Source organism: Otolemur garnettii, unplaced genomic scaffold (genome assembly GCF_000181295.1).
Source record: "Otolemur garnettii isolate 467f Iridium unplaced genomic scaffold, OtoGar3 scaffold00087, whole genome shotgun sequence".
Classification (NCBI taxonomy): Eukaryota; Metazoa; Chordata; class Mammalia; order Primates; family Galagidae; genus Otolemur; species Otolemur garnettii.
The window spans coordinates 4,055,539-4,082,544 of record NW_003852482.1 but is presented as its reverse complement, the minus strand read 5'-3'; the positions used below and the strand labels follow the sequence as shown (position 1 = coordinate 4,082,544).

Here is a 27,006-nt window from a genome sequence, read left to right as displayed (position 1 = left end):
GGCCAGTCCTGCAGAGGCTTCAGGGACTGTCCATGTGTTGGCTCAGGCTCCTTGGGGTTGCCAAGGGCTGCATGTTGGCCAGAGGCCAGGGGACCTCAAGTGGGAGCAGTGCCCCCAGAGTCACCTGGGGGAGGGAAGTTTAGGCTGATTCTCCGACTCCAGTTTTTAGGGGGACAGGTGGTTTAAAATCCACTGGGGAATGCATCCCCTGCGCCCTTTCATCCTGCTCTGAACAGGTCACTCAAGCTCTGGAATAACATCTGCCAGGATCTGGAAGCCTCAATCATTTAAAAAACCCTCAGAAATGACAAGTGAAGCAAAAACATCTCCTAATATTTTTATTGTTCCTTAGATAACTGGATAGTACAAAGTTTTCCTTTTATTTTTTTTGTTACTTAAAAAATGTACTTTCTGCACACTGTTGCCCTCGTGACATTCCTTTCCCCTCGGAAACTGAAGTTTCCCTAGATAAGCCCTTCTTATCTGCAGATACGTGATTTAGGTAAGCTAACAAGAAGAGAATAATTCCTTTGATTATTATCAACATGAACTTGACTATGTCTCTATAAGGATGAACACTGATTTTTTTTTTCTTTTTAGAAACAAAAACCATCCACTTATTAATCCAAACTACGGCATTGCATTCACAACATTCACCGCATAAACTGAACGTACAAAGTTACCACCTCAAGGAAATAACGGACAGACGCTGCACAATATATCTATGGGGTACGCAAGTTCAAACAACGTGGGTACAGGAACTTCATTCTACGCACTCTGACCATTGCTTTAGTAAGTACTAGACACGGGTCCTTGAACTACTTGGAGTCTCAGCACAGTTAATCTAGGAGACAACAACACAGTCAAAACAGCACTGCGATGGGATGTGAGTTACACTAGCCACCGCCCAGTGTGGCCCGGGGGCTCTCAAGGACACAGGACAATCACATCCCTCGGAGCTGACCACGACTTAAGGGAATGTCCATGCGATCCTAACAGTGGGTGTTCTCCGGTGAGAATGGGCCAACAGTCATTGCCTTGCTTCTGAAGTGTGTTGTTTGACCAGAGAGGGACGGGGTGGGGGCGGACCAGGGCGCCTGGGGCTGCAGTTCCAGCTGCAAATACAGGGGTTTCTTCTGAAGTCTGTTGCCCGCCGGCTGGCATGGGGGAAAGTGGGAGGCAATGTCACCCCTCGATGTCAGAACCGGCACTGCTGATGATTTTCAAAATCAGTATTATTAGTGGTATTATCTTTTTGGCAGCTGCTTCACAGGAGTTTCCTTGCAGGGGAGGACGTGGACTCCAGCCTCTGCAGAAGGAGCTACAGCTCGTCAGAGCGGATGACGTGGAAGAGGGTCACGTTGTAGAGGATCTGGTGACCGTTGTTCCAGGCATACAGGGCGCGGTCCTTGGGGTTGTAGTCCAACATGGAGATGTGTGAGTATTTGTTCTGGAAGGGAATGTCGATGTACTCATAGGTGGAGGCATTGGTCTGGTAGGCGTAGTGCACCTTGGTGCCCCCCGAGTACCCATTGGTGACGTAGAGGGTCCCACAGATGATGAAGGCCTCTCCGGCGCTGCGCTTGGGGTAGCTCGTGTTCCAGGTCTGCAGGATCTGCAGTGAGATGGGATCCAGCTTGCTGATTACAATGTTGCCAGCATTCTGGTTGGTGGCATAGACGGCCCACAGCCCGTTCTCATCCACCATGAGGTCGATGTCCGAGTGGCCGCCCCAGGCATAGTGGTACATGTTGTTATAGCCAGCGTAGTCCAGGCTGCGTGTCTTGAGGATGGTCTCCGTCTTCAGGTCGAACCTGATGATGATGTGACTCTGGAACTTGTTGAAGTAGATGGACCCGTTGTAGACCACCTGCCCTGTGCCTGACCACGGGTGAGGGAGGCGGTGGGAGGTGAAATTGTCTGTGTTCATGAAGTCGACCATGGACTTGTACTCGCGGACAAAGCGGTTGTTGTGGTAGCCGTCCATGTACCACACCTGTGGGGAGAGAAGACCTGGTCAGCATGTCCAAAGTGGGGAGTGGGGGGTATCTGTTCTCCAATGTGAAATTTACTGTTACTAAGAAAGGAGCTGAAAGAACTAAGAAGGAATAATTAGACTGAAGGGTGCCAGGTCCTCCCTCCAAACACATAGTGCACTTTTCAAAGAAAACAGGACCATTTTGCTACCTGAGAAAGAATGGTCCAGTTTAAAGAATGGACATGGTAGGGAGGGGATGCAGGAGCAGACCACTGCCACCCCCATAGCCTCACTGCACACCTGGGCTCAGCCGCCCAGTGCGGGTCATGTAAGTTACTGGCCTGAAAATCAAGCCCTTGGTGTGGGGTGCCACTGGCTGTGGGGCAGGAGCCACATCTGTCTGTCCACTGCTGCACCCCACAGCAGGTGCTCACACACATTTGTGGAAGGCAGGGACCCTGTGGGAGTGTTGACCCAGCATTCACAGGAGGGCATTGGAAAGAGCACAGCTGCCTGGGCCCTGGACAAGGGCAGTCACTCACAGCACCGGTCACCTCTTATCTGGGGTCATGACTGTCCCTCAAGGTTGCCAGAGAGGGCTACCTCCCGTATGCCAACAGAACACTGCATGAGGCTCCTCCTTCCTGCCGGGCGCTCACTGCAGCACGAATAGAGCCATCCTGACTGCCGGGAGGAACATCATTAGCTCGGCATTTGGGATGCTATGCGTGTAATCACTCACTGTCATGCCTAATCCGGAGGAAAGTGCCTCTCTAAAAAAACCTGGGCCTCGAGGAAGGCTCTGGTTGTTGAAATCAACCAAGAGAACAGACCCGGCCGTGGCCCAAGTTCAAGTTACAGAGGAAGAGATTTCTGATGATCACTTAAATGTTAGCTGCCTTGAGAAGTGTCTAGACGGTGTACAAAATGCTCTAGTCATTTTCAACCAATATGGGAGTGAATTAAAAAGCAATGGAGTTAGACAGAGGGCAATCTGGCAGGCAGACGCCACTCCCGCACACCAGGCTGACACCGAGACAGCCGCTTTATCCATCCCGAGCTCGGGTAGCTGCAGGAGAGATTAAGGATGCAGGAGCTTTCCAACTCAGCATTATACATGTGCTAAAAATTACAGAAAAATCATAACCTCGTTTCGAGACATCCACTCGGGTACTTAGAGGCAGATGTGCTTTATGTTCTTAACGAGATTTACTTTTTAGCTGGGTCTCATCTGACGGTGTTATTATCCTTAGCCTCCCACGAACCAGCCCCCTATGATATGGGTCACGGATTAGAACTGGGAACGGTCCTGGGGTACAAGTGCTGAAACCTCCTGGATCGCATTTCTGGGAAGCTGCCCTCCTGGCCCCTGCTTTTTGCTGTCTTTTCTGACAGGGAGCCCCTGGCTTCTTTCGAGACCCAGCTCAAATGACATTCCTCCCTGAACCCTCTCCTGTCCCCCAAAGGAAACACCCCTCCCATCTCAGTATGGAGAATGCTTTTGAATATGTTCACACAGCAGCCTCCCCAAGAATGAGCCCCTGCGAGTGGGATCCCAGTGTGATTCATCCTGTGCCCCTAGGGTCTAGCACCTTCTTCCTGGGGGCAGAACTGGGCAGCAATGGCATCAGTAAGGATTTTTAAGTCACCTTTTCTTCTAGTACACTGGCAAATTGAACACAGGACATGACACTTTCTAAAAATGTAACTTAGGATGGGAGGGAAAACTGGTACAAGGGCTCAGTGTAGAACACCTCGCTCTCGGGCCTGGGGTGGGGCTCAGGGAAGGCTGCTCTGGACGTTTGCCAATTCCTATGGTGTAAATGCTCCCATTGAGCTTCTTCCCAACGGAGAGCCATTCTCTGCAGAGGGGGAGCACAGGGTCAGAACTCCAAGGGGCGCTGAATAAGGAACCCTGTGTTTCCCAGAGGGCAGCTCTTCCCCTGAGTTCATTCCCTCTGACCTTCTCATCTGAAATGTCTTCTTCCCCTGTACCCAAGGCCCAGGGCTCAGATCGAGTCCATCAATGCCTGCTCTTTCTGTCTAGGGGAGGTGACCCTGAAGACAGTGTGGACTTTCACAGAGAACTGGTTGGCCCTCAGGCTTCCTGGAAGAATCAACAAGTTCTTTCTAATAAGACCCAAGGGCACCCAGGGAAAGGCCAAGAGCAGAACCAAGCTGCCTGATGCTTGGGCACTCACATGCCTTCACCCGTGACATCTGCTGGGATAGATGCTGGCAGCATCTTTGACCTTTAATTCTCACATGAGCCCATGTACCAGGGAGCTATTGTTGTCCCACTTTTAGACTAGAAAACTCAGACCAGGGAAGTTTGGTGGCTCTGTAGTCAACAGAGCCAAGGAGTGACCCTGGGCTTGAAGGTCTTGTTCTGGCTGGGCCTCCCAACCGGGGGTAGTCTGCCCACGGGACACTGCTCACATCTGGACAATGTGAGTTGTCATGACTGGGGAGGGCCCAGGTGTGCTGCTGGCGTCTAGGGGCAGAGGCCAGGGCTGCTGCTGTGCATCCTACAATAAGCAGGACAGCCCCCAACAGCAAAGACTGATCCAGTCTCAAATGTCTGTGGGGTGACGCTGAGAAGCCCTGGCCCCCATGCTCTGCCGTTTACGCTATTCCAGACTTGCCGGATAAATGGCCAGTTTTCCTCAGCCCACCTGTCCTTTTTCCTCCCTACTTCCCGGGGCAGCAAAGCCAGGCCTGAGTCCCAGCAACATGAAACCCCATCCTGGCACGTGGGGTGCAGCCTGGTTAAGGGGAGCTCCACCCACGTTCCTTCTTTTCCTACCCCCCCCAACCCTGGGACGCAACTGTGGTGTGGATGTGGGGTTTGATGGCTCGGCCTGGAGGCCTCAGATGCGAGTGGCGGATCTGCAAATGAGGAAGACAGAGCACCTGCCTACAGGTGCTAGTGGCTCCCACAAGGGAGGACACCTCTTTCCTGGGCCTGGGCTGCATGCAGGGGAAGTCCACCTTCTGCTTTTGGTGGCCCTGGCAGTCTTGAGTGAAAAACGTCTGTATGTCCCCCCAGTGGAAGCAGACTCATAGGCACAGGGAGCATCTACTATTCCTGCTCAGCCTCAGCTTTCCCTCCCTAGAACAGGGGTGGGACCGGGGGGCTTTCCCCTGCCTCCTGTGTTAGCGGCTCAGCAGCCATACCTGCCGCTCTCAAAGGAGCTGTTCCCAGGTGAACATGACTGATCCCCGTGCAGGGCCCGGTTCTGGCTGCCTCACTCAGTTCTGTCCTTTGCTTCCTACCTGGCCCCCATGGCTCTGTTGTGGCCGGTGTGAACCTCCTGAAGCCCCCACTCCAGCCTGTTACTCCCTTGCACAGACCCTCCTGGCTCCTCAGTCCACACTCTGCTGCCTGCACAGCTACCCCCTGCCCTGCTCTGCCAGAACAAGGCTTGTGGTCCTGGACACTTCTGTCATGTGCCTCTGCCCTGCACCAGCTGTCCCCATGCCCTGAGCCCAGCTCCCTGCCCTGAGCTCTCGCTCTCACCCCTTGGGAGGCATTTCCTGAGCACCTGGACCCCAGGCAGGTAGGTGCCAACCCTGCAGGGGAATGAAGAGTGGCCCCCAAGTGGAAATGCACATCCTAGAACTTGCAAATGAGACCTGATTTGAAGGGTCTTTGCAGATGTGATTAAGTTAGGATCTCAACATAAGATCATCCTAGATTAGGGTGTGCCCTAAATCCAGTGACAAGTGACCTTAAGGGGGACTGTAGGGATGCAGGGAGTAGGCCTCGTGAAGATGGAGGCAGAAACCAGAGTGATGTGGATGCAGCCAAGGGGACCTGGAGCCTCCAGAAGCCCCCACTCCAGCCTGTTACTCCCTTGCACAGACCCTCCTGGGAGAGGAGCAGGAGACACCTTCCCCAGAGCTTTCAGGGACCGCACAGCCTCCAGAACGAGGAGGGAAGAAATTCTTGTTGTTTTAAGCCCCCAGTCTGTGGCAATCTGTCACTGCCACCCCAGAACATGAATACAGCCCTCAGACTCCCAGGCCCATGTGCCCCGCCACTGGACTCTGAGCGTGGTGGTGCAGGCCTCCTCGCTACCGGGAGCATCAGGAGATCGGCTGAATGAGACACAAGTGGAGCTTTCTGGCCTCAGGGCCTACACGGAGACTGAGGGAGTCCCCATGGCCAGGGTCACTCACATCAGCTTGGAGGCAAGAGACACCCCCACAGCCTGCCTCCTCTCAGGGCATGGACAGGGCTTTTCCAAGACAGAATGCCACACACGGCTCCCCACACGGGAAGAACGGCATCTCCCCACGACTCCCTGTGGAGGGAGAACTGGGTCTCCCACATCTTGTCTGCACTGTAGCTGCGATGGCCGAGTTTACTGAGAACACGGGATTGTCCGGGTTGTCCCCAATATGTCCCTCTGCTTCTCCATGAAGAGGGCCCTCTCTCTCAGTCCAGGGCAGACCTGGGGGATGGCGTGTGTCTTGGCCTTGAATCTGGCACCACCCTAGGAAACTTGTGTGATGCAGCCCGCAGGAGGCCCGAGGCTGGTGCTATTTAAAGGGCCTTGGCACAGTCACTAAGGCCAGGCTGTGCCCCTCCCTCCCTTTGGCCGGGCGAGCATCTGTCACACGTCCTCCTGACAGAATTGCTAACGTCAAGGAGCTGAGCTGCTGGCAGACACACCCCGAAGGGAGGCATTAGCTGAATGGTGGAGAGAGGGATGTGGGGGATGCTGATGGCTTTGGCCTGAGGCCCCACAGTGAGAGGAGGAGGAGAGAGAGTGGTGGCCCTAAACATCTCTCTCCCAGAGAAAAGATTGGAAAGAATGTTCGTGTTTATAAGCTGGGCTGACCCCTGACTGCACCCACAATGTCATTTGACTTTCAGGACCCTGTGGGATCCTGATAAAATATCTGGATGGCTTTGATACTGTTTAGACGATGGGAAAAGACTTTTAAACACCAAACTAAGCTCACTGCTAGCTGTCAAATGACTACTTTGGTAATTATACCACCCTTTGAACATGAACTTCCCAGGATTGGCAGAAGGGGAACGCTGGTCCCCTCTGATAGCTGAGATGAGCTGGCCTGAGGCTTTGGTGGTGGAAGCAGGCAGAGCAGGCTGGGCTGTGAGCCTGGAGTCGGGGGACAGGGTCCCAGAGTCCACACGGCCTCAGGGGTGAGGCCCAGCTTGGCAGGGGGACATGTGAGTCAGTGCTAGAGCTTGCCCAGGCCCCACAAAGCTTTCTCCTCCTTCAACCCTAATGGGATGGACAGTCCGGGCCCCAAAACTTTGGGAAAAAAAGGGACTATGGGGGCCCAGGGCCATGAACACATGTGGGCAGCTCCCTGCTGATACACACAGTCAGGACTTGCTGGGCACATAGTTGGTGCTTAGTAAGTGACTTAAGGAAGGACTGAGCATCCCCAGCTAACCTTGTTCAGCCCAAAGAAAGCAAGATGCTGAAAGCTGGCTCAGGACAGGGCCTCCCAGGGTCTTATGAGTACAAGGCCTCTGCAGGTGTCCCTCAATGAGGCAGGACCCACCAAGGCTGGCCCTCTGCCCAGAAGTCCCACTGCAATTCTCTGCTCTGCCTGTGGTCACACCCCCACGCAATGCCCAGCATGGCACCCTCTGCTGAGGCTGACATTGATTTCCTTGTTTTTTTTTTGGAGTGAGTTATTGGTCTCCTGCGTGTGTGTGATCAAAATCGAATGGGAGATTGGAAAAGATCAAAACAAAACAAACCATTGCTGGTGCAGATCAATGGCAGGACTTGGGGACGCGTCATTTAGCACACTGGGGGTCAGAGGTGGCTGTGCTGAGCGCCGGGCCAGAGTGGCCACAGCCCAGGTGATCAGAGAGGGCACCCCAGGCCTCCTCTGCCAGCCCCAGCTCCACTGTATCCCCTCCTAAGCTGCCAGCTCCCCAGGAAGGCCTCTTCCCCACACTCCTGCATGCTCCGCCCACCAGCAGCACCTCCTTTCCTGGAGGGCGATCTAGTCATCAAGCGGAAAATAGCTGTCTAATTATCAAAAGCATCCATCAGCTGCACGACAGCCTCACGAGCCTGCACCCTTGCTGCACTGTGAGGAGCAAATAGCTGGGCTTGAGGAGCCCCAGATCCTTGGTATCTGAAGACGGTGTGACCAGCGCACTCATGACACAGGAGACGGAGGGCAAAGCGGAGGCCAAGACGCAGACCTGAGGTGTCAGGGATGGACAGATGCCCCCAACGTGGGGGAGAGGCAATAGGTTCCTGCCCACAGACTCCAGCTCAGCCTGCTGGGTCGGCCGGGTGGTTCTCCTGCTCTGCGGAGTGGGGCGGGCAAGGTGTCGGGGATGGGAAGAGACTCAGCTTGGCCCAGCCTCTCCTGAGACCTTGCACACAGCGCACAGCCCTGAGGGTGAGAACAGCTCATCTCCTCATCAACAGAGCAGAGAGGATGATCTCAATGGTGGGGTTGCTGGGGGACAGACCAGGAAGGGCAGGCAGTGCGGCTGCTGTGGCTCTGCAGCCTTCTCTGACGAGAATGGAGTTACTATGCACGCACACAGTGCCCAGAACAGCGCCTGGCACACATGGCCTGCTCTCCACGTGTCTGCTGTCACCATCCTGGGCTGGCTGTCTGGCTCTCTCCTCTTTCTTTCTTCCCTCCCTGGGACGTAGGCCTTGCTTTCTAAGTGCCCTCCCTCCCTCCCTCCCTCCCTTCCTCTCTCTCTCCCTTTCTCCTTTCTTCCCTTCCTTCCCTCTCCTCCTTCACTCCCCTCCTCTTCGTTCTTTTCTGAGACACAGTCTCATTCCATTGCCCCAGGAAGAACGCAGTGACATCATCACAGCTCACAGCAACCTCAAAATCTAGGGTCAAGTCATCCTCCTGCCTCAGTCTCCCTTGTAGCTGGGACTACAGGCACCCACCATCACACCTGGCTAACTTTTCCTATTTTTGATAGAGACAAGGTTTCACTCCTGCTCAGGCTCGTCTCAAACTCCTGACCTCAAACGATCCTCTCACCTCGACCTCCCAGAGTGTTGGGCTTACAGCCGTGAGCCACCGCAGCTGGCCTGTTTTTATTTCAATATTATCATCATCATCATCTGTGGCAAGAGGAAGTACCTAATTGAACTCCAAACAGTGGTGGGCTTTTCCAAGTGAAATGTGTAAGATAAGAATAGCAGACCAACAGCCCATTAAATTATCAGAAAACTTCCAAACATCAGCTGATACAATAAAAAAAACAAGACAAAAACAACTTTCTCCCCAGCAAATATCTGACCCCAATAGGATCCCAGGTCTGTGGTTTAGCCAGCCTCTCCAGGTGGGGAGAGGGCTTGGGACACAGCTGGCCCACTTGTGGGAGGGAGAGGGGAGCTACCCTCACGGCCGTTGGTGGACCCAGACAGCGCAGCAAGCTCTAGGAAGCCCTTAGTCCTGGCTTCACTGGCTCATCCTCCCAGAATGGGGCTGTGCTGGAAGCACGGGCCATGTTGTGTGGAAATGCTGAAGATGGTGAGGGGGCCCAAAGGGTCCAGGTAAAGCTTAGACTCTTAGCCCCCTTCTCAATCAGTCCTCGGGATGGGTTGAGGTTTTCTAGAGGGTTTACTTTCTAAGGGTCCTGTAAACCTCTGAAGGAAAAGTGGGCTGGGTGAGAAGCGTCCCAGACTACTGGGCTGCCCACTCTGGCAGCCAAAGGTCATGTTTGAAAATTGCCAAAGGATAATCAAGTCCAGAGAGCTTCTCCCTCCACCAGGAGTCTCAGAGGTTGTCCCTCTGCAGGAAGCCATGACCAGCGCTGTCCAAGGTGCTGGGTGGTGCCTGGGGTGCGGTGGCAGAGCTGGGCCAGGTGCCAAACCCTCTCAGCCCATTTCTCAAAAGGGCTTGAGCAATAAAACCCAGGCCCCGGATCAAGGCAAATGTGCTTGTTTCTCTCTCCTTTTCTGAGGTTTTACCCAGGGGGGAAAAGCCTTGGAAAAAAGAACATGGCCTCTTTCCTAAATCAAAAAGGAACACGAGTTCCTATCAGCCATGAAAGGAATGGCAAATGAGATACAAATGAGACGTCATTAAAGCAGGAAAGGCCTGATGTACTCTCTTCCTAAAGCAGAGGCCAGGGCGGGAAAGTCTAGCAGGAGAGAGATAAGCTCAGGGCACCGGCCTGCCTGGCCCATGAAAGCAGAACATGTGGGAACAGGAGGGCACCGGCCCGTCTGGCCCACAAAGGCAGAGTGTGTGGGGGCAGGGGCCTCCCAGGGGCCCACAGGCTCCATCGTCTGCCACGGTCATCCTCACATTTCTGAGTCAGCACAGGGCCCCTCCCCAAGTCTCCCCAGGAGCTACAAGCCCCTGGAGGGGTTCACCTGGCAAGTGGGCACAGCTGCCACAGGTACAAGAGCACCCCGTCCAAACAAGAAAGAGGGACACTCACCCGGTTATCACCTTCTGGGGCCAGAGGGTCTGTCATCCAGGACCCGAACCTTGAGCCAGAGGTCTTGACCGTCACGGGGTCACTTATGCCAGTCAACTTCCCACAGGCTGGAAGAGAGTGCACACAGGTCACAGAGGAGAGAGAGGTCTCGGCCCGTGGCAGGTGCCCCCCCAGCTGCCCCCGGGAGCATGCGGGCACTTCTTCCTCCGGTCTTCTGGGTTTGGGAGGCTATGAAGCAGCTGCTGGTGCCCTTCACTGCACAGACATCACCCCTGGCCCCAGAGGCCAGAGCACACCCCCTCCTCAAATAGAGCAACAGGCTAGAAGGTGGGGAAGAGAGAGGTGGGCCACCTTGGGCCACAGCCCTCTGGGAAGATGCTGCCTGAGGGGCCTGGGGACGGGGGTGCCAGAGTGGCACCTCTGGGAGGGGGGTCAGCCTCAGCAAGACTCAGTTTCCTCCTCTAGGAGATGGGCACAGCAGGAGCTGTTAGAAGACTGCCATGGCCCTGGGCAGGCCCAGAGGTGGGCGCAGCATGAGGCTGTCCCAAGGCAGGGTTCACCCACAGAGTGGCAACAATGCTCCAGCCAGCACATGGGACACTGCCCAGAGCCCAGGTGCCCCACACAGCTCCCCGTGCAGCCTCTGTCCCTTGGAACTGACCCCAGAGAAGGGCCCCAGTGGCCTTCCTGCTGACGCGCCTGAGGACGTTCCCTGCAGAGGTGAGACGGTCTCTGCAACCTGGAGAAGGAGCCCCCAGGCTTAAAAATGGCAGGGAAGCCGGTAAAGCAGATGCTCAGGGCCACCCCGCCGTCCAGGCAGGGCTGCAGCTGGAGCCCCAGAGCCGGCGCCCACCACTCCCGGAAGCCGGCCTGTCTACACAGCGGTGTAACTCTTCTGGGACACCTGAGCCTTAGCTGATCTCCACAGGGCAAAATGCTCCTGATTCCCTGGAAACCTGAGGTGGCCCGTGGGGGGCTTCTCTGAAGGACAGCCAATTAGAGGCCTCCCTGCCTGTCCAGACTGCAGTGCCCTGAGGCGGTGCCGCACCATGTCAGCATGTGTACACAGCAGTCTGCAAAGTTCAGAGAAAATCCAGGTGCTCATGAAGATTGTCAGTGACTTAACCCAGGGACCATGATGAGCTAGGATTAGGCTTGGGAAGCCGGCACTGGGGACAGTGTCCCCCCACTCTCCCCCAACTGGAAGCCATAGATGTGCCCACTGGCAGCATCACACTAGACTGGCATGATGGCACCTCTTGGCCCCAGCCCAGAGCCCGCCTGCCTCCTTCCTCTGTGTCAGCAGGAGACTGTGCACCAGGGAAAAAGGAGGCTTTGAGTGGTTAGGACCCCACCACAAGCAGGAAAAGACCAAGTCTGCACCCAAGTTCCCACGAAGCCTGGCCGCCCTGCTCCAAGGCTCCAGCTCCAAGGCTGCCGCCTCTGCCCAGATTGGAAACAGGAACACCACAAACACTTCCTCACCCCGAACCCCTCCCCAGGTATTTTTCCTGACCCCATAGCCAGGAGGAATCATGTGATTTCTGCATAAATATCATCCCCTCACAGCTCGAGGCCTCCCAGCAGCTGGGCCAGGTGACACAGGGTGTCAGGGTCCTTGCTGGACACAAGGCAGGTTTGCCTGGCACTGATACTCGTGCCTCACCTGTAGGAGAAGTGGTGGGGTGAGGGGATCTGGACAGAGAGCTGATGGCCCGGGTAAGCCAGCATCTATGTTGACCAAGTAAGAGCAGGTGGTGAGTCTGGGAAGCCTTGTGGGAGATTCCTGTTCCAGGGATCCCTGACTAGCCCTCCACCCCATATGCCTCTCAGGGTTGGGCTGGGGATTTGCAAGAGCTTCATCTGGAGGACAGGGAGCAGGGGCCCAGGGCCAGACTCCAGTGGGCCTGCCAGCTATGTCTTCCTTTGCTCCTATTGGCCTGGGGGCCCGGCTACCCAGGAGACCCCCTGAACTGGGTGGGAACGGGAGAAGCCAGCACCCACCCAGGCAGCGTCTCGCACTGTGACTTCCTGTGGAAAGTCTCCCTGCCTCTATGGCTTTGTTAGTGGCCTGGAGCCTCACCCCAATGGGTATCATGGTTTGGGGCCTTGGGGGAGAGCCTGGTGGTTTCTACCACAGTCCGGCCATTTCACGGTCCTCAGTCAGCACACGGGTCTTCCACGACGCTGCCTCACACCCAAAGCGGGCCCTGCTGGTGGGATGACTACCGTGAAGGAGACCAGACACTCGCCCCCTCGTTACTCTCAGACGGCCCCACATCTGTGCTCCAGCGACCCCGCCACTGGGAGCAGCATCCGCATCTCTGCCCTGCCGCCTTCACCCAAGGATGCCTCTTCCCTACAGAGGGTCCTCCTGCACCCCACCCAGCCTGTCCTGCTAAACACACCCCATCTCCCCAACTGTCAGCCTGGGGATTTGCACCAGATGAGTGAATGTCTCATCTCTTAGAAAATCCTAAGTGTGAGGCTCCACTCTCTGTCCCAGAGGAAGGTATGGCAGGATGTGGCTGCCTGTCCTGGGGAGGCTGTGTGTTCCTCTACTAGCCCGTGCAGGGACAGTGGTAACAGTGACCCTCGGAGGGCCGCAGGGAGGCGGCAGCTAACGAACAGGGTGCTTCCCAAACAGTGCTGCTCGAGGTCAGCAGTGGCCATCACTGGTGGGTTCAGCTGGGGACAGAGGGTGGCTGTCAGAGGGTGCAGGACAGAGGGTGGCATCCTTAGTGATGTCCCCAGAGCCGACCTCCCCCGGGCAGCAGTCCTGGAGTCTGACCTCCGGGCGTCATGCTCCCTCACCCTGGTGCACCTCGGCCTCAGGCACCGCCCTCCTGAGGCAGGGAGTTATTTTTGGTTCCTCATCCTGACCGGTTCTGCCAAGACCTCGGGAGCTGACAGGTTCTAAAAAAGCCCACGGCAGAGCTCGGCGGAATCTTGGCACATCCAGCTCAGGAGCGTGTCGTGTCCCTCCCAGTCACGAGCACTCAGGATGAGCAGGAGGGGACAGGAGCGGAGGCGACAGGGCTGGCCAGGCTTCAGGTCCAGCTCAGAGGAAGCTGAGTAGGGAGGGCCTGGTTGCCCTGAGGGTCTGGACGGGGCTCAGGAGGCAGGCTTCCTTTTACTTTTCAAGGTTGGAAGCTTGGACAAGCTGATGCCTGAGGACAGTTCAGTCTGCTTCTCACCACTCCTAGGAGGAGGCTGCATCTGAACCACAGCCTGGGCGACCCGGGCAACAGGCCTGGGAGGCGCCCACCACAGAACTCTGGCCGAGAGACAGAGGGGTCTCTGGGCAGCCTCAGAGACCAGGCAGGCAGACTAGGTCCCTGGCCTGCTACCCAGCCACTAGGCCTATCCCCGTCAGGTCCAGCTTTTATCCTGTAAAACCTGGGAGACATTGAGCTGGAAGAAGGTTGCAAAACCCAGAGCTGGGGCCGACGATGTCCAGGAAATAAGCAGGGAAGCAAGCAGCCTCCCCAGACCCCGGGCAGGGCAGGTGGCTGTGAAGGAAGGGTCCTTGTGGGCACCTGCCCCTTCCACCTCCTACACGGGTGGGGGCAGGGCAGGGCTCAGACCTCTCACACACACAACTGAAAACTTCCTTGAAGGAACCCAGCAAGAAGGCCTAGCCCGACCTGCACCCGCCGGAAGTCAGTGCTCACTTTAGACGTGGGTCCCTTTCCTCCCCCTACCGTCCCCGCGGACTCTGCTTCAGACTGAGCATCCCCCACAAGGACGGGACTCTTGTCTCTGAGCGCACCTGCCTGCGTACTGCTTTGCCCAGTGCTCTTGCCAATGGCTCACTGCCTATGCCACTCAGGGCACATGGTAGGACAGGGCCAGCCTCACCACCTGGGGACCCTTCCTAACATCTCAAGGGTGAGGGAACAAGGACACTTCAGACTTGTCTGCCTCGAGAGAGAGAGTGGAGGACGTGGCACGAGAAGCACCATGCCCTGACATCACCAACCTGGGACAGGAGCCTGTAACTGGACTTTCACTAACATGGACACTGGGGTGGGCCCAGCTCCCATCGGCTGGCAGGGCCTTTGTGAGCTGGAGCCGGCAGGCTGGATCAAGGTGTGTTCTCAGTGAAGCTAAAAGACCCCCGGTGGCCCTGGAGCCAAGGCTGTCCCTGTGCTTACGAGGATCTGGGGGCTTCTTTCTCAGTCTTTTAAAGAAAAGAGACTAAGGAAGCCTTTAGTGCCAGAGCACCAGCCTAGTGTAACTCAGAGACATCTTCAAACTCAGCCAGGCCCTCGTACACAGAGGGGACCACTGAGGCCTGGTGAGTCACAGGCCTGGTGAGTCAGTGGCGTGAGGAATGCTCTGCAGCGGCTCTGACGTTTCTGGATTCACTCAGCTTAGCTGCTGGAGCAGGTGACTCTGCAGTGTCTCCATAGAGAGAGTCCACACCCCAGGACAGGGGTGACGGGGACCAGGTGTCTGGGCAGCACCGCCTCCCCCCTGCCTGCCAACAAGGCTTGCTGCAGGGAGACCCTCAGCAACTGCTTCTCTCCCGAAATGCCCGACAGACACTGGCTCCAGTTCTAGAAATGAGAGTTTCAGGTTCAGTTTCTGGCTGGGAAATTAGGGAAAACCTAATCCCACTGAGAGAGGGATCTTCAGAAATGCCCCTGGGAAGCGGTGGGACCCGGGTCCTTGCCTTGCCTGTCTGCTGGTTTCTGCACATGTTCTGGGGTCAGGAACTGTCAGCAACAGCAACTTGGAAAAGATGGCAACACAGAGGGGCATCAAGTGACTTTCGGAGAGCTGTAGGGACACCCTGTCCTCTATCACCCCAGGAAGAGAGCAGAGACCCTGTTCACCAGACCAAGGAACAATCAGACCTCACACCAGCAAGTGTGGCAGGCACACCAAGGAGCCACACAGTCAAGGCGAGGGAGGAAACCTCCAGCCACGGGGACGCTACGTCTCACAGAAGTCCTATCCCTCACGAGGACAACCAGCAGCAGGTGGCTCCACAGGACACAGCAACCTCCCTGCAAGGAACCTGGTTGCTAGGACAGTCCTGAGATGGGTGTCTCCTTGCAAGGCTAAAGTGAAGCTAAATTTAGCAGCTACTGGATATTGATTTGGCCCTTCAGTTATTGAGCTTGAACGAAAGGCTTAGCCAAGGGAGAAGAAAGAGCAGCAGTGGCCAGATCTACCTGTCTGTCTAGCATCTGTCAATCCATCAGCTGTCCAGCTGCCTCTCCGCTGCTCAGTCACAATGGTCTACCTCCACCCTCCACCTCTCTGTCCACCTGCCCACCTACCGCTCACCCTCTCTGTGCCAGGCACCGTGTTAAGCCTGGGACATGAATAACTTCTGTGAATTATCATTCCATGAGTTACCCCGGGGCCCAGGGATGTCCTGCACTGTTTACAGATGAGGAAGCAGCTGAAACAAGAGAAGATCAATGCCTGGGGAGAGGTGCACAGCTATCGAGTGGCACACTACTTCCAAGCTGCCTCCCCCAGCCAGGGGGTGCACAGTTTGTTGTGCGTCAGAATCAGCCTGGAGCTGGCTGCGTGCAGAGGCCTGGGCCCCAGCTGCAGACCCTCTGAGTCAGCGCTCTGCCTACGTGCCACAGCCCTTTTGAGGAAAGAATTAAATGCAGGGGTGAGACCAGGCAGCTGTGCTCCACGGGTAGGGGAAAAACAGGGCCTCTGGGGGCCCGTTTACCCTCTCCTCTCTTTACTCCGAAATCAATGGTGTTAGCAGCCCAAGGGTAACCGTGTGAAAAACTCGGGATCTGAAGCCATAAGGTAAACTCACCCAGCTACTAAAAATAGGCCGCACAGATGGGAAGGCCGGCTCGCCGGGAGGGGCAGGCCTCTTACCACGTGCGATGTTCTATCCCACGTTTCCATTTTGTTCCCTTGATTCCTTGATTGGAAAATGGGGAGGTTTTTCTCTCGGTTTCTCTTTGGTATACCCATTGTGTATACCAGGGAGGAAGACACCGCTTGTGGGGAACAGAAAAACGACACAACTAACCACACCACGGGGGTCTTCAGAGGCTGAGGGCAATCGCTGAAAGTGGGGGAGTTTGAAGAGCTGATGGTAGAGACTGTCCCCAGCAGAAAGACTCCTATAGCTCTGTAACCACTAATACAGCCCCACAACCATTTCGACACTCACACCAACTCCAGCAAGTCAAAATGGGAAGAGGTGGTAGAGACCGTGAAGCCCGATGCCTGGTGGGTTGTCTGAGGCAGCCAGCCTCGGCCACACCGGGGGGCTCGGGCACCGCGGAGCACAGCACTGGGAGGGTGCAGCCGGCAGCCTCCCTCGGGACACAGCCAGCATGTACGCACCAAGAGGAACAAGGGTTTCCTCTGACCCCCGACATGCCTCACTGCCCTGCTTTAGGAACTTAAGACTTTACGCCTTGACTGAGGATGGCTGGGATGGCTTCTGCAAACCATCAAGAAAGGGGAATCTGTCAGAGCAGAAGACTCTAGTTTCTTTCCCCCTGAATATTCTCTCCTTCACCTGCCTAACGACCTGGAGAGCTTTTAAAGCGTTTGTTCTTTCCAGGTGTTTTAAGTGTGCACTAACGCAGTGGGAGAGTGTGTGAGGATGAGTGAGGGTGAGTTGGGAGGGGAATAAAAAGAGAGCAAGTGAGAACATCAGACAAAGCCCGAGGGAAACACCTGGAGAAGGCAAACTTGCTCTAAGAATACAATATGAAAATCTGCAACCTTTGTGCTAAAAAAGTTGGTGAGGAGGGACGGTTAATATTTATTTAAGAAACCTAAAAACGGGATTTGAAATGTGTATTCAAAAGGGGATTAAAACACTGACACATTAAGATTTGCTGCAGTAATTAGCTGGAAGGCTGACAAGGTAAACGGGTGATCCCTCACGAATAAGAATCCAGACAGGGCGCCCCACCCTGGGGGTCTTTCTTAGCAAACATAAGTCTGGGTAAGGAGCTGATCTGCTCCCAGGATCCTCCCCTTCTAGGCTGTTTGAGGGGTTTCCTTCCTCTCTTGCTGTAAAGGGCAAATCTACTGTGATGTGACTGTTATTTTTTTTATTCAAACTATGCAGGATTCAATATTCTAAGGCACTTGATCAGTCCTTGTTCTCAACCTAGAGGAATCTGAGATGTACATTTGCAGCCGTATTAAACTTGTGTCTACGCACACACATACACACACAAACACAAACGCACGCACTTTTGTCCACCAGCTGGTATGCAACATCTATCATCCTGTTTCGTCCAGATGTGCAACTCGATGGGTCTGAGAACCGGCCTCCGCGCAGCACCTGGTGATGAGCAATGCCCTAGGACGGCGCTGCCTCCACGCCTCCACCTCCTTCACCTTCTCTCAAGGTAGCCCTGCCCTACCCGGGTGCCCTAATCCAGCCATCACCTCCCTGAAGCCAGGCGGGCGCTGTCCACTTCAGCACCACTCCCTACACCTGTTTGTGTGCAGGAGGTGGCCAGTGCAGAGCCACGTCCCCGCAGGGTTCTGGGCCTACCTAGTTTTTGCATGCATGCACGGAGCCTTTCTTCAAGATTGGACACTCTGCTCTGAAGTTCATCGTAGTCATAGGCGCCAATTTCCTCTTGCAGCTCGTTAAGCACTGACGTCAGATTCTGGACCTCCTCTTTAAACTGCAATACCAATTTGGCATCGGCCTTGTACTCTTCCAACACAGGTATCAAAGGCCTAAGTTCATCCATTTTCGCTTTTATCGCCTGCAAGGTTAAAATAAGCTGGTTCAGTGCGATGCGTGCAAGAACTCTGACACCCTACCTTGGCCTGGCTTCTCCCTAGGTGAGGGAAAACGTACGTACTCCTGCTTTATTCACAGTTTTATTTATTCTGGTCCAAAGGAGTTAGAAGAACATATTAAACAGTCCTCAGAACACCAGCATATTTGGGAAAGGTCTTTATTGTCAGTTTAGAATGCAACATCTTAAGGTTACATGCTTTGAGTCACATACACAAAGTTCTTTTTTTTTTCTTTCTTTTTCAAAAAATGCATTGACGAGGGTTCAAACTATTCATGAAATGCATCTACGGTCGCATGCAAAGGAGGGTCCTGGTTGTGTTCAAGGCTCCTCAGTGACATGGTGCTAAGTATGGGAAAATGATAGTAAAAATGCATGGTGCAAAAAGCTCTCTGGCTCTCTCTCGGGGTTACATGGGAGTGGACTGCCTCTTCAGTCACTGCAGCATTGAAAAAACTCTTTAAAGTTAGCCCTGCAAGCAAGAAAATGAAATACTGTTGAACAACTAGCTCACTAACCTGCCTTAAACAGATAGCCATTAATAAACAAATATTTGCATGATCACTTATCCCCAAAAAATCACACTTTAATGCTAGAGTTAGTCGAAATGAACTGCTTTAACAGTTATTTAAGTTTCCTGAAAACAATTTCTGTTGGAGTTTTTTAATGAAATTAAAGCATGATCAAAGGCAAGGGCTTGCCCCTCTTCCTCAAGAGCCACAGTGTCTCGGATTTTGGAAGTCGGAGACACCTGTGTGGACAATGCCTGCAAACATAGCCGCCTTGCCCCATCTTAGAGGAAGGAGCCTGTTGACCACACAGATGGGAACGCTGGCTCTTCGAGGAGAGGCACAAGCTCTTGTGGTCAGACGGGCCAGAATCTCTCTCCGAGATAGTTCTTGATGACTCGTCGGAGGCAGGGACAAGATGCCTGCCTGTCTCCGACGAGAACACTCAGCTCATATCCCCTCCACGGGATCAGGTCCGCTATTATTTTATTTATACTACAGATTTGCAACTTCATTAGCTCGCCATTTCGTCTATTTACTGTATCATTTTCAAAAGAGAATTAGTTCTTGCTTCATGCAGGGAGGCACATCAAAGAAAAGCATTAGCATAAAAGGACAGGAAGACAGAGAGAGCACACATCAGCAGTTTTCTGTCAAGTGGGGCTGTGTGACTTGACCTGCTCATTTACATCGGGGCTTCATTTCTAATTAAAATGCATGTATACCTTAATTAAGGTGACATATAATTTCTCAGTCTAATCGTTTTGAAACCGAGTCAACTGTCTATATATATATATATATATATACATATTTGTACATATGTATATATAATTTTAGGTCAAACAAACTCAGGTTTTAGTGTCCAGAGTTAGCTAGGGAAGTGGAACACTTACCACGAGGGACACAGAGGTTGGTGTCTCTCTCTTTTTCCCTGCAAGTCTACCGAAGTGCCCTGTCATAGCTAGATTAGGTCAGATGTGAAAAATTGCCCTGCGAGATCCCTGCTCAGAAATGGCTCTAATCAATTAAGCTAATCCTTGGCTAATGTGATTTACCTGCAGCAGCTGTGGAATGACAAGGGCCAATAATAATGTCCCTTCCCAGCTAATATTCGACTTGGCTAGAGAGGCGCAGGTCTGGGACCCTGGCTTCTGAGCCAGACTGGCGGGGGCTTGGGGAACTCGTACACGCTGAGACTGCTGCCCGGGCCACCCCATTCAAGGTGTCTTGTGCCAAACCAGGGCCAGGGCGGCTGCCTCTCTACTTCCAGGGCCGCCGTCCATGCAAGGCACAGAGCAATCTTTGCCCTGCTCCTCCTGGCCCCAAGTGACTATTTCTACAGAGACAAGGAAGCAAGCCCTGGGCGGCAGAGGAGCCTACATACCTTGAACTGCCTGGCCAGGTGTTGCTTATGGCTCTCTTCCACCTGCTTGAACTTGGACTCCAGTCCTTTCATTTGGTTCTCCATCTTCTCCACGTACTGCAAGTCTCTCTGGGTCCGCCTGTCCAACACCTCTATGGATTGAGACATGTTTTGCACCTGTCAAAAGGGCAACAGGTCAAGGGAAGAGCTGCAGTAGGTGCCAGATGATCTTATTTTCCCGCACACACCCGACAGGGACCTCTCCAACACAGCCACCACACTGAAGCGGCCCATCACCAGGACTGAGGACTGTTAGGACAGGTATTCCCTAAGCAGAGCAAACTGGTTCAGTAAACATTTCCTCCGAGGTCTTCCAGAACGTGCTCTTATAATCAGGCATGCAGGCAGGGGGGCAAGAGCCCCAGGCTCCTCACTGGGCGCAGGTCCAGGCAGGGGACTTCGGGCAACTGACCATCTCTTTATAAGAGGGGAGCATTGTTTCCAATCTCTTAAAACTGCAGGATAAAATCAGCTAGGCAAGCATAAATACCAATGGAGATGAGCAGCTTCCTTAGGCTGCCCCACCCCCAGTTATAAATCCTCCTTCCCCTAAATCTCATTGAGTGCCTTGCTGAGCAGTTTGATTGCTTAAGTGCGGGAGGAAGGAACCAGGGAACCGCTCTGCCCGACTCTGCATCAAGCTTTTTTCCCCCCATCTCCTGCGCTATCCATCACACCCGGTGGTATCATAGGGAGATGACTGCTCTGCAAACATGTACGTTCCCAGCACAGAGTCAGGAATCAATCACCCAGCAAATGAAGAATCGCTGTTTTACATCTTTACAGGCAGATCTGAATTGAGTGTAGCCTCAAGATGGAACTTTAATATTCAACAGGATTCCAGAGAGCTTAAAAGAAAAACAGTTTTAGTGCAGCCACCTGCCAGTGCATTTTATTTTCAGGAAACTGGCTCGTGCTTCTGCGCAAATGCACTCAGGGATTGGGGAGGTGGAGTGAGGCAGAGGATTGCCGCAGTGGTGTTTGGGTCATTTTCTCAGAATCTAATCCAATTACTAGGGAGGGAGATTCCTCCATGACAGAAAATCTTCCTTTCTGGTTTTTTGCTGCATTTGAAAATGCTCTCCCTTCCAGGAACAAAATCATTTGCGTATGAGGCTTAGCTTTGCTTGGTCTGTGACGAGACGAGATGGAAGTGTGGCTTCCACCTCTTACTGGGCATCCTCCACCCCGGCAGATAAATAAAATAAAATAAGAGACAGCAACCAAAAGGTTCTCAGTAAGAGGAAGACCAGTGGTGCTATCCTCAGCCCTTAACAACGCATGGCATTTTGTCTTGCCATGTGAAACAAACACAGAAATTTATATTAAAATCTCAATTTGAAAACACAAGGTGGGGCAACGTTGACGCGCTCTGATCCCTCTTCCGATGTTTCACTGCCTTTGTCTCCTCTTTCCCCTCACCTGTCTTATTCTGTCACTTTGATAACTGTAGCACTTCTTTCAGACAAAGTTGGAAAGTCTGTACTGTGCATCCTTTGAGGCCCGGACTAAATCCCACCCCCTTCAGGGAGGCGTCCTAGATGAGCCGAGCCAGAGTGGCTCCATACCATTCAGAAACACCACCACCCTGTGGGCACAACAGCTGCACAGGAGTGAGCCCCATACCTCTCCCCTCTACTTTTTGGGCAGGCAACTCCTGGAGAAAGGGGCCTGTGTGGAGTCTCCACACACAGCCCAGCACATCTGGTGCACGTGAGCGAAGCCAGGCTGACATGTGACCAGAAGCTGCTGAGCCCACGCTTTGGTCAGGAGACCACATGCAGTGCAATGGGCTTTTTGTTCCCCAGAGAAAGAACACTTTTATCAAGTTTTAAAGATTAGATCATAAATGTAAAAAACAAATTTTAAAGATACCAAGCTATTCAGGATCCTTAAATTAAATACTCATTCCCTACAGTTCTCCTACCCCTGGCCAGGTGTAGGGCACGGGGACATGCAGTCCTCGGCCTGATGGGGGGCCTGGGGTGGCAATCGCTTGCCCTGTCTCCCTACACTCAGGAAGGCCATAGTCTGCAGCCCCTACCTCCAAGCACACATCATCCCTCACCTGCAGGGCGTGTCCCTGAGAAGCCAGTGGCATACTCAAGGTCACAGAGCTACTGAATGACAGTCTACCCCATGTCATCCCTGCTGTGGCAGCCAGGACAGCAGTCGGTCATGGCAGAAGGCACACCTGGGCTTAAGAGGACAACTGAATGCTACCTTGTACTGAGCCTGAGATGTTACCACTCTCACTGATCTTGACAAAACCCTACAAGGTGGACACTACTTTGAGTTCCACATTACACAGGCTTGCACAGCCAAGCAACGTGCTTTTTGTCACATGGCCAGGCCAGCCATGTCAAGGCTGGGCCAACTCCAAAGCCTACACGCTCCCGCTCAGAGCCAAGTGCTGCTTTAGAGAGCAGAGGCCATGCCCCGCCTGTCACCGTCCCTGCAGGTTCTGGCTATGAGTCAGGACCATTGGTGGAGCTTTCAAGTTAGATCGATGCCCAGGCCAACAAAAATCAGAGGCTGTGGGTGGGCCGTAGGCTCAGGACCTTTGCAGTCTCACCATGGGGGCTGTAAGGTGCAGCCAGACTGAGCTGCTGGGATGTGCTCACTGTGACCCGACCCCAGCGGCAGGACACGTGCTCTGTGACTTCTGGGCTTGCTGGCTCCCTGCTTCTGCCAGTGAGGCCCATGTCCAGTCTTGTGCCTGCCCCACCCCCTCCCAAAGGGGAGAGAAGAGAAGAGAAGGGGAAAAAAAGGACAACCTGGCCCCTCTTTAAAGAGCCAAGTGCATTGAGAAGCAGAGCCCTCTCTCACAGAAACGGCTCAGGCCCTCCGAAAATAGAGTGCCCGCCACGGGATCAAATGGGGCTTTAAATTTTTAAGCAGTAGTGCTGTGGCACGCATAGGCAGAAAGGAAAGTTCTGAGGTCTGCATTCCCAGGGGCTCACAGAGCTTTCTGGAATCCATTTCCCGACTGTCAGCCCTCCCACCGAGTGCCACCTCCCAAGGCTCAGTCCTCCCCTTCCCCTGTCCTGTTCTTCCCCACCCTATGCCCGCCCCTGAGGTCCCGAGGCCCCTCCAAGCGCTGCCTCTCTCCTCTATGATTCTGAATAATTAAAGGCTCAATTAGGCTCTGGTCTAGTTTAGTGTTAATAAATGTTTGTGGAATCTGTTAAGTGCATTTTACTTTAATTCTCTTAAAATGATTTACTCAGGTGGCTAATGATGGCAGAAAAAAAAACAAACACTATTCCCTGAAGGTGAGGGTGCTCTATGGACCAGGCTTCCTTCCTACCTCAGGAAACTAAGGGAACAGGGGCACAGGAAGAGGCAGTATCTTGGCATCTTCAGTGCCTGGCACAGCTCGGTAATCTCCAGCCCACCCTTGGCCTTTGCAACTAGGGAAACCTACTCAAGATGGAAGACCTGTTTTGCCCAGAGCTAGGTAAGGGTTTATTGAAGTGGGTTTGACCTGAGCCATGCTGATCCCAGCTGGGGTGATGACGTCCTCCCACCCAGCCGCTCCCACCTGCCCAGCATGGAGGGCAGCAACAGCACTGTCCTCACAGCATGGGGCCTGTCCCCGAGTCACAGAAGCCTCCCCACTCCACACAGACCTCCTCTCACACTCTTCAGTTAACACACTCATTTTGGAAAGTCCTAGGCTAAATCTAGGATGAGACTGGCCATACTGGTCAATGTGTGTGTGCGTGCGCGTGTATGCATGTGTGTGTGTGGTGTGACTCCATTCCTCTCTGATGGGAAGGATTCCTTCCCACAGGTGCTAAATGCAAATGCCTCCTTTCCCTGGAGAAGGAGCTGGGTGGAGAAGAAGGGCTCGCTCATTTCTCCTCCTTCCTTTACTAACTCCCAGGGGACCCCAGCACTTAGATTAACAGTAACAAACAGGGTCCTTGGAGTGAAATGTGCCAGAAAGCTAGTGAGCTGAACCAGTTACGAGAAGGCACACTGATCTGAGTGGCGAGCAGAGGTGACAAACCAGGTGGTCAGCTCAGCCGCATGGGCTGGAGTACCAGCTCCCCGCTAACTAGCTGTTTGGGACAAGTCAGTTCACCTCTTGGGATACAAATTTCCCCTTCCTGAAATGGAGTGAAAAATCCCACCAACTTCCCATGGTTCTTGTGAAGATTAAGTGAAATCATGGACTCAAACTGTGTATGTGGTCCAAACATTGCTGCCCCAGGTGGGTTCTGAAGATGACGGTGTGGCCTGCTTCCCGCCAGGAAGGCTTCTGTGGTGGTGAATGCCTGTCCAGCCACTGGCCAGGTCCCAACCACATACAGTCAGATGGCCAGGAATTGGTTCCACAGCAGCTCTCCTAAGAGCAATAGCTCTGAGCCACTGGACTGTGGGTTAAGAGCACCACTCAGATGGTGTTGGGTGGCAGAGGAGCCCTGCACCCCGCCTCCTACGCATGCATGAGTCATCTGTGGAGCCTGCAGTGACCAGGAGGTGGGTCTATCCATCCCCTCCTTGGTCATCCTTGGGAGGAGTCTCATTCACTCATCCATCTATCCCTCCTCCACTCATTCATTCACAAATAATTCAAGTGAGGACAGGCCAAGGAAGAGCTGGAATGGACCCCACTGGCTGGCCAAGCACAGGCGCGCGCGCACACACACACCCCCTCTGTGCAGACTCACCTTCTCCAGTAGCTGCCTCAGCTGTTTCGTGCGGGCATCCCGTGAACACATGGTCTGCTGGGGGGCGACCACTGTGCAGATGCACCTGCCTTCACTGTCCTGGGCGGAGCTGTACACCTGCCAGCTCTCCTCAGGATTGGTGGGCAGCACCTGGAGGGGCATGTGGGAGGAGGCAGAGGGAGGGGGAGAAAGTGAGACTGTAGGAAGCGCATCCAAGATAACAACCAGGGAGCCTGTTCACAGCCAACCCCAGGGGCAAGGCACAAGGAAACGGTCTGACCCGCAGGGAAGAAATGCAGCTCTCCGTTTTGGGTGCCCAGGGCTGGAAGGAAGTCAGAGAGGATGACTCTTTAAATTTCTTTAAATTCAAGTGCGACCCAAGGGGTGTTTGGAGTTTTGGCATCTGACCAAATTGCCATGTCGGGCAGACAGGAGGGGCAGCCAGCAAACACAAGAGTGCTGGCTGAGTAAGATATCCGTGCCGTGAGGCCAGTGGGTGGCGGGTGCGGCCCAGCCTGGGCTGCTGTCCCCCACGTTTAGAGATGAAGCACCTGCTGTAATAGCCCCACATCCAGCAGCCTATTCATTAGCCTGCAGCTGTAGTGACCACAAGCCACACAACCTTCCTGCTGCCAGCCTGGCAAAGACTGGGCTTCCAACTCCACGAGGGCTCCCACCCACCAAATTGCTGCTGACATTTTGTGCAGAAGTCATCCTCAACTGAGGTTTGCCCAAAACCCAAGAAACCAGAACTGTGTGTGGCTGGTCTCACCTTGCAGCCCGGCTTAGGTAGCTCTGACCGTCAGGTACACAGGGTGGATGCCAAGCCCGAAGACTCTCTGACCATATGCCCCACACCCTTCCACTGCCCCCACAGCCTGCCCGCTGTCTCCAAGCACATTCCTCTCCAGTGGCATCAGGTCACCTCCCTGCTATTTTTAGCATGGTGACAGGGAGAAGTTGGGAGGAATCTATAGTAGTGATATATTTAATTTCATTCATTTCCAGCCCCAGAAGCTCAGGACCCAGAGGGAGGGAACAAAGTCATTATGGAGGAAATGCTGTGCAATTCTTGAAACCAGCAGGTGAAGTGGCCCTAAGGAGGGTCTCAGCAGGGGGAGCACCCAGCCTTCAACAGCAGCCTGGGAGCAGGAGAGGGATCATGTCCTTCACTTCCCCTTTCAGTTCAGGGGGACTGGCCAGGCGTGCCTCCCTGGGGGCCTGTGTGTGGGCCCTTCTAGGCAGGCCCTGGGATGGTGGTTTCGGCTCAGCCTCCGCTTCAGCCATCTAAGTCAGCTCTGCCCAGGAGCAGCCCTGGCCACCGCTCCTCCTCCCCCTCGGCGTGAGAAAGGGGAAGAAGCTATTTCAATTTCTAGGCCCAGAGAAAGGGGTGCGCAGAAGCAAAGGCAAGGGGACCCGCCACAGGGCACGGCTCCGGCCCCAGCCCTCCTGCACCGTCCTCCAAGGGATCTCAGACAAACCCATCCTATGGGGATAGAGAGCGAAGGGCGCCTTGGGACTATGGGAACGCAGGGGAGGGCACAGCTCCGAACCCCACCCGCCCCACTCCCGGCGACTCCGGGTCTGGCTTTACAAATTAGGGCGGTTGGGAGTTCTAGCTCCATCAGCCCAGATCGGGGTCTAGCGTCGGCTCCACCCCGTACTTGCTGAGTGACCTTGGACAAGTCCCCAAGTCCCCATCCTCAGTCTCCCAACCTTTTCAAGGAGGGATTGATCAGGGAATGAGGGCTCCAAGCCCCTGATCCCCTGGGCAGGCTCCCTTGGCCCCGCAGCAGCGAAGGGACAGGGCAAAGGAAGCACCGCCCCAGGGGCGCGGTGGCGGGAATGAAACGGCCTGGGCTGGAGTCGTGGGGGCCACGGTCACCTCTAACAGCCCGAGGAACGAGCTCTCGCCCCCTGCCCTTGCGCCCGGCTTCCCACCGCCGCCCAGGGCGACTCAGTCCCGCGCAGCGCCCGCCCGGCCCGGGGCTCGCACGCAGGAGGGGAGGCGGCGGCCGCGCGCAGGCGGACGGCCGGCGCACTTACGCCGGTGCTGCGGTCGAGCGTCCCGCCGCTGGCCGCCGAGAGCTTGGTGGTGTTGAGGCCCACCAGCGAGGGCAGCGTCTGGGACATCCAGTTGGTGATCATGGCCATGGTGCTCAGCACAACCCCGATCTTGAGCAGCGGCACCGACATCGCGCCTCGAGTCGCCTCCAGCGCCCGCGCCCG

General features: G+C 54.5%; 1 protein-coding gene across 2 annotated transcripts in view; it reads right to left on the bottom strand.

Annotated features, from left to right (window-relative positions):
* Window positions 1-319: 319 nt before the first annotated feature.
* Window positions 320-27,006, bottom strand: part of OLFM1 (olfactomedin 1) — a 38,930-nt gene continuing 12,243 nt past the window's right edge. The window contains exons 1-6 of one of the 2 annotated variants that reach the window (XM_003794865.1): window positions 26,824-26,999; window positions 24,778-24,927; window positions 20,060-20,215; window positions 17,911-18,130; window positions 10,401-10,507; window positions 320-1,996 (exon numbers count right to left, since the gene is read on the bottom strand). In XM_003794865.1, the coding sequence (XP_003794913.1) occupies window positions 1,322-1,996; window positions 10,401-10,507; window positions 17,911-18,130; window positions 20,060-20,215; window positions 24,778-24,927; window positions 26,824-26,973 (1,458 nt within the window). In that variant the 5' untranslated portion in view covers window positions 26,974-26,999 and the 3' untranslated portion in view covers window positions 320-1,321. Of the gene's footprint in view, window positions 1,997-10,400; window positions 10,508-17,910; window positions 18,131-20,059; window positions 20,216-24,777; window positions 24,928-26,823; window positions 27,000-27,006 lie in introns of those variants that run through there. The other variant, XM_003794864.2, reaches the window with a different exon arrangement.